The sequence below is a fragment of the Tupaia chinensis genome, unplaced genomic scaffold (assembly GCF_000334495.1).
Source record: "Tupaia chinensis unplaced genomic scaffold, TupChi_1.0 Scaffold138665_1, whole genome shotgun sequence".
In the NCBI taxonomy this organism is placed as follows: Eukaryota; Metazoa; Chordata; class Mammalia; order Scandentia; family Tupaiidae; genus Tupaia; species Tupaia belangeri.
In genome coordinates this window covers 210528-217470 of record NW_006198557.1, presented here as the reverse complement: position 1 = coordinate 217470, position 6943 = coordinate 210528, and the positions used below count along the sequence as shown (strand labels likewise).

Below are 6943 nucleotides of genomic sequence, written 5' to 3'. Positions count from 1 at the left end.
TGGAGAGGTTTTCGCTATAGGGCGTGTGCGCTCGCCAGACAGACAGAGAGAGACAGAGAGACAGAAAGCGAGAAATCACCCCCCAGGGGAGATGGTCACGCCGCAATCCCTTCTCCATTCTCCTCTTGGGATCTCGGGCACGCACGCACACCTGCCCGGCATGAGTTTAAGCCACTGGGTCCAGGACTTGAACCATGGTTGACTACATGGGAGTCGAGCAACATAACCATTACGCCACCTGGTGGTCCTTTAAGTAAATAATTCTAAAAGTAAGCAAAGGAAATGAGAGGAGCGAAGGGTCGTGGTCAGAACTCCCAGAGTGCCTACGGCCGTCTGGAGAGCAGTGAGGTCGGTATAAAACAAGGGGTGGGCCAACAGTGGGGCAGGGGTATAGCACGGCTCTGTGATGCAGTCTTCCATGCGGAGGTTCCCGGTTCGAGTCCAGACACCTCCCTGAGCACACCAGGCACATGTATGCCACTGACAGAGAGAGACCAGACTGATGTTGGGGTGGGTCGTGGTGTCGAGATTGTGTGGGGAACGGTGTCCTCTCTCTCTCTCTGTGTCTCCATCTCTCTCACTCATGGGAGAAATAAACTTGTCTAAAAAAGAGAAAAATAGGGGCCAGTAGGTGGCGTGGTGGTGAAGGACACTGGACTCCCATATGGCAGACGATGGTTTGAGTCCCGGACCTGGTGGCTTGCTTTCTCACTTTCCCTCTCTCTCTGGTCAAAATAATAATAATAATAATCTGGGACCAGCAGTTAGCAGAATGGCTATGTCACTGGACTCCCATATAGTCAACTGCGGTTCAAGTCCCAGACCTGGTGGCTTAAAATTCACCCCACGGGGAACCAGCAGTTAGCGTAATGGCTATGTCGCTGGACTCCCATGTAGTCGACCAGGGTTCACGTCCCGGACCCGGTGGCTTAAATCTCACGCCGGGCGCGTGTGCGTGCGTGCCCAAGATCCCGAGAGGAGAATGGAGGAGAAGGGATTGTGGTGTGGCCATCCCCCCTGGGGGGTGATTTCTTGCTTTCTGTCTCTCTGTCTTTCTGGTGAGTGCACATGCCCTATAGAAAAAAAAAAAAAATACCCTCTCAAAAAAAAATAATAATAAAGAAAAGAATTCTAAGAAAAAAGAAAAAAAGAGGCCATGAAACGTGCCCCTGATGTGCAGAGAGAGGCTGAGTTGGGGAACTCGATTCTTGATCAGTTCTGGCCAAATCGTGAGCATAGCAGGGCCGTGGGCGACTTGAAAGGGCAGATGATTCGGTGTGTTTGTCGTTTGTCGTGGGGACAGCAGGCTGTGCCTGGCGGCAGGCCCACCCTGCTCCCCGTCTCCCTCCCTCGGGGCCTCGGGCCCGACTCTGTCCCTAGTGCAGGCCACTGAGCCAAGGGAGGGAGAGCTGGGGACGAGGAAGGGATGGCCGCCTCGGGGCTCTGTGGCCCAGACACCTCGCCCAGTGGGTCGCCCTTGCTACTTGGTACTCTGATCACATCCTGTCCTACCTCAGGTTCGAGACGTGGCCCTGGAACACAACTACGTGACCCTGAAGAAGAATTACCGCGGCTACAACGAGCCAGACGACTACTCCGCGGGATGGAACTTGGTGATGGAGAAGGTGAGGCCCACTGCTTTTCAGATATTTTGTTTTGAGAGATTTTGGCTGAAGGGTGCATGCACTTGCTGGAGAGACAGACAGAGACAGAGAGACAGAAAGCGAGACATCATCCCCTCAGGGTGGATGGCCACGCCGCAATCCCTTCTCCTCCATTCTCCTCTTGGGATCTTGAGCACACACGCACACGTGCCCGGCGTGAATTTTAAGCCACCGGGTCCGGGACTCGAACTGCAGTCAGCCATGTGGGAATCCAGCCCTTTAAACCACCCTGCCCCCTGCTGGTCCCTGAAAGGGGGTGTTGAAGGCTTTCTTTTCTTCTCTGCAGCTAAAGTGCTGCGGGGTGAAAAACTACACAGATTTTTCCGGCTCATCCTTTGCGCAGACAACCGGCCACGCCTACCCCAGGGGCTGCTGCAAATCCATGGGCGCCGCGGACTGCGATGGCCACAACGTGTCCACCCGCGTCATCCACCAGGCGGTAACGGGGTTCTCTTGCCTGTCATCTCGCTGGACGTCGAGGGCCGGTGACTTCTATAAACATTGCTTATTTGAGGGCCGGCAGGTGGGGTGGTGGTTAGGATGCTGGATTCCCATGTGGCCAACTGCGGTTCGAGTCCTGGACCTGGTGGCTTGTCTTCTCACTTCCCTCTCTCTCGTTGCCTGTCTCTCTCCAGTTAAATAAACTAATAATAATAATGATAATAATAAGGAGCCAGCAGTCGATGTAGTGCTTACGTTGCTGCACTCCCACATAGCCAATTGCGGTTCGAGTCCCGGACCTGGTGGCTTGAAACTCACGCCGGGCGTGTGTGCGTGAGTGCCCAAGATCCTGAGAGGGGAATCGAGGAGAAGGGATTGTGGCGTGGCTATGCCCCCTAGGGGGTGATTTCCCACTTTCCCTCTCATTGTCTCCGTCTCTGTCTCTCTCTATGGGGAGTACACGCACCCTAAGGCAAAAACGTCTCCAAGTAATAATAATAATAAATTAAATAAATACTTCTTTTTAATACTCCGGGATATTTGTATTATGAATTACTAAATTTTTTTTTTAAAGTGGTTTTTGCTATAGGGCACATGTGCTCACCAGGCAGACAGAGAGAAACAGAGAGACAGAAAGCGAGAAATCACCCCCCAGGGGGGATGGTCACGCCGCAATCCCTTCTCCTCCATTCTCCTCTCGGGATCTTGGGCACGCACGCACACGGGCCTGGCGTGAGTTTTAAACCACCGGGTCCGGGACATGAACCGCGGTCAACTACATGGGAGTCCAGCGATATAGCCATTATGCCAACTGCTGGTCCCATGAATGACTCGTTGTTAATCACTATGCTTGAATATTGCACGTATGGGTATAGAGACTAGGCGGTAAGTTCTAGCCTGGGGGAATGAGGCGGCCAGAGAGGATCCTCACATGGCGTGGGGACTGTCCCCTTTTCCTCAGGGAATCTAAGAGGAACCGGGCAACCTGGGGGATGTGAGCAGATGGGAACTTGGGGTTCACGAGCCCCTAATCAGTTCCCTCCCACTTTGAAATCTGCATCCTCAGGGCTGTTTCCAGAAGCTCCTGAAAATAACCGAGACTCAAAGTTCCATCCTGAGTGTGGGCTCGCTGGGGGCGGCAGCCATACAGGTGAGACCCTCTTCCTGGGGACACCCCGCGCTCTTCTAGTAAGCACCTACTGTGCGCCGAACACGGTCTGGACGCTGGGGACACAGCAGTGAGAAAAGATAAAAATCCCGGCTGTAGTCGTGCTGGGGTTCCACCGGGGGAAGTGGATGGTTATTTCAGTTAAAGAAGATGACTACAAGCCCTGGCCAGTGGCGTGGGGGTTAAGGCGCTGGACTTCCACATGGCTGACCGTGGTTCGAGTCCCGGACCTGGCGGCTTGCTTTCTCACTTTCTCTTTCTCTCTCTCTCTGGTCAAATTAAAAAATAATAATGTGGGTCAGGAGATGTCATAGTAGTTTTGTCGCTGGACTCCCCCATGGCTGACTGCGGTTTGAGTTGCGGACCTGGTGGCTTAAAATTCATGCCAGGCACATGTGCATGCGTGCCCAAGATCCAGGGAGGAGAATGAAGGAGAAGGGATTGTGGCATGGCCATCCCCCCTGGGGGGTGATTTCCCATCTTCCCTCTCACTGTCTCTGTATCTGGGAAGAGCACACGCTGTGAGGTAAAGACCTCTTAAAAATATTAATTATTGGGGACCAACAGGTGGTGTGGTGGATAAGGCACTGGACACTCCCACATGGCCAACCATGGTTCAAATCCCGGACCTAGTGGCTTGTTTTCTCACCTTCTCGCTGTCTCTCTCTGGTCAAATTAAAAATAAATAAATGAATAAAGAAAGTGAAAGAAATAATTATTCAAAAATATATTAATAATAAATAGGGACCAGCAGATGGCATAATGGTTATGTCACTGGATTCCCACGTAGTCGACTGTGGTTCGAGTCCCGGACCTGGTGCTTTGAAACACACTGGGCGTGTGTGTGTGCGTGCCCATTATTCTAAGAGGAGAATGGAGGAGAAGGGATTGCGGCGTGGCCATCCTCCTTGGGGGTGATGTTTTACTGTCCCTCTCTTTGTCTCTCTCCAGTAAGCACACGTGCCCAATAGCAAAACTCTTTAAGAACCAGAAGAAAGAAATGCAGTTAGTGCTTGCCAGTGTGTTGGGGGAGGGAGAAGTGGGGAGTGCGTGATAATCAGTGTGGGATTCTTTGGGGGGCAATGATGAAAATGTTCTGAAATGATGAGTGAGTGTTGCCTAGATTTCTAAATATATTAAAACCATCAATTGCTTTTGGGGCCAGCAGGTGGTGTGGTGGTTAAGGGCTCTGGACTCCCACATGGCTGATTGTGGTTCAAGTCCTGGACTTGGAGGCTTGCTCTCTCAATTTCTCTCTCTTTCTCACTCTGTTCCTGTCTGGTCAAATTAAAATAAAGTTTAAAAAATAAAATAAAATAGGGGCCAGAAGTTAGCGTAATGGCTATGTCGCTGGACTCCCACGTAGTCAACCACGGTTTGAGTCCCCAACCTGGTGGCTTAAACTCACACCGGGCGCGTGTGTGTGTGTGCCCAAGATCCCGAGAGGAGAATGGAGGAGAAGGGATTGCGGCGTGGCCATCCCCCCTGGGGGGTGATTTCTTGCTTTCTGTTTCTCTGTCTCTCTTTGTCTCACGAGCGCACACACCCTATAGCAAAAACAAACAAACAAACAAACAAAAACCTCTCCAAAAAAAAAAAAAGAAGAAGAAATCGCCCCCCAGGGGATGGCCTTGCCACAATCCCTTCCCCTCCATTCTCCTCTCAGGATTTTGGGCACGCACACACACGGATGTGACATGAGTTCCAAGCTGCTGGGTCTGGGATTCAAACTGGGGTCGACTACATGGGAGTCCAGTGATATAATCAGTATGCCATCTGCTGGTCCTTCTAACTCCAGTTTGACTCTGGTTTGGTGGTGTCTGTCATGTGTTCAATATTTCTTTTTCTTTCTTTCTTTCTTTTTTTCCCCTTAGTCTGCATTCACAGGAGAAAGACAGAGAGAGACAGGGAGAGTGAGACGGCACCAGGGGGATGCTACCTGTATCCGTTCTCCTCCCATTTCTCTTCTTGGGATTTTGGGTACACATGCACATGCACCCGGCGTGATTTTCAAACTGCCGGGTCTGGGACTCGAACCACCGAATCAGCCATGTGGAATCCAGCCGCCTTAACCTCTATGCCACCTGCTGGTCTACATGTGTTCAATATCTCTTTCTTTTCCTATTTCAGCTGCCAGGAATTCTCGCCACTTTGCTGCTCTTTGTCAAACTGGGCTGAACGCAGGCCGGACACGAGATCTTCTGGGCTTAGCCGGCAGCTGGAAATTCGGTTTCATTTTTATTTGGTCATTCAGAAAGTCCTGACAAATGTTTGTGGTTTTCTTTTCTTTTTCTTTTCTTTTTTTTTTTTTGAGAGGATTTTCGCTATAGGGTGTGTGCACTCGCCAGACAGACAGAGAGAGACAGAGAGACAGAAAGTGAGAAATCACCCCCCAGGGGAGATGGCCACGCCACAATCCCTTCTCCTCCATTCTCCTCTCGGGATCTTGGGCACGCACGCACACGCGCCCGGCGTGAGTTTTAAGCCACCAGGTCCGGGATGCGAACCGTGGTCAACTACATGGGAGTCCAGCGACACAGCCATGACGCTAACTGCTGGTTCCCATGTTTGTGGTTTTGTATGTAGAATTGCGTCAGGACTTTCCCGACAACCTAGTATCTCTCTGGGGGACTTCTGAAGGGGTGATTGATAATAAAAGACTCAGGAACCCTCCGTCTCTCTTTCTTCTTTTTTTTTTTTCTCTCTGCTGTGGGAGAACAGAGATAGAGCGAGGGAGGGAAAGTGAGAAATCACTCTGCAGACGGGATGGCCACACTGCATTCCCTTCGCCTCCATTTTTCTCCTGAAATTTCAGGCATGCTTTCTATTTCTCTGTCTCTCTAGCCAGAGAGATCACATACCCTATGGCAAACAAAAAAAAAAACCAACAAACTTCTCTAAAGAAAACAAACAAAAATTGCTATAGGGCATGTGTGCTAGTTGGAGAAAGCCAACTAGAGAAGAAAGCTGAGCGGGTCCCCCCAGTTTGGATGGCCACGTCACAATCCTCTCTCCCAATTCTCTTCTCAGGATTTTGGGCACGCACACACACACCCCGTTTGCTTTATCGGCTTCCAGGTTCTAGACTCAAACTGTGCAGTTGTTCGTGTGGGAAACTAAAACAAAACAAAACAAAAAACAAAATAAAAACCAAAAACAGGGCCAGCAAGTGGCATGGTGGTCAAGGAGCCAGACTCCCACATGGTCAAATGCGGTTTGAGTCCCAGACCTGGTGACTTGTTTTCTCATTCCCCCCGCACCCCCTACCCCACCCCTGGTCAAATTTAAAAACAAAAAATGGGCACCAGCAGATGGCGTCATGGTTACACTGCTGAACTCCCACATAGCTGACTGTGGTTCGAGTCCCAGACCCGGTGGTTTAAACTCACACCGGACGTGTGTGTGTGTGTATCCAAGGTACTGAGAGGAGAATGGAGGAGAAGGGATTGTGGCGTGGCCATCCCCCCCTGGGGGGAGTGATTTCTCGCTTTCTGTCTCTGTCTCTGTATGGCGAGCGCACGCACCCTATGGCAAAAACCTCTCACCAAAAATAATAATAATAATAACAACAACAACTATGGGACCAGCAGTTGGCGTAATGGCTATGTTGCTGGACTCCCATGTAGTCAACCATGGTTTGAGTCCCAGACCCAGTGGCTTAGAACTCACA

General features: G+C 50.8%; 1 protein-coding gene across 5 annotated transcripts in view; it reads left to right on the top strand.

Annotated features, from left to right (window-relative positions):
• The window catches only part of TSPAN16 (tetraspanin 16), a 10113-nt gene extending 4528 nt beyond the window's left edge, over positions 1 to 5585 (top strand). For 2 of the 5 annotated variants that reach the window (XM_006161516.2, XM_006161514.2), the window contains 4 exons: positions 1518 to 1625; positions 1951 to 2149; positions 3172 to 3255; positions 5404 to 5585. In XM_006161516.2, the coding sequence (XP_006161578.1) occupies positions 1518 to 1625; positions 1951 to 2149; positions 3172 to 3255; positions 5404 to 5537 (525 nt within the window). In that variant the 3' untranslated portion in view covers positions 5538 to 5585. The remainder of the gene's footprint in view (positions 1 to 1517; positions 1626 to 1950; positions 2150 to 3171; positions 3256 to 5403) is intronic. The other 3 variants (XM_006161515.2, XM_006161518.2, XM_006161517.3) reach the window with 3 other exon arrangements.
• Positions 5586 to 6943: the final 1358 nt, after the last annotated feature.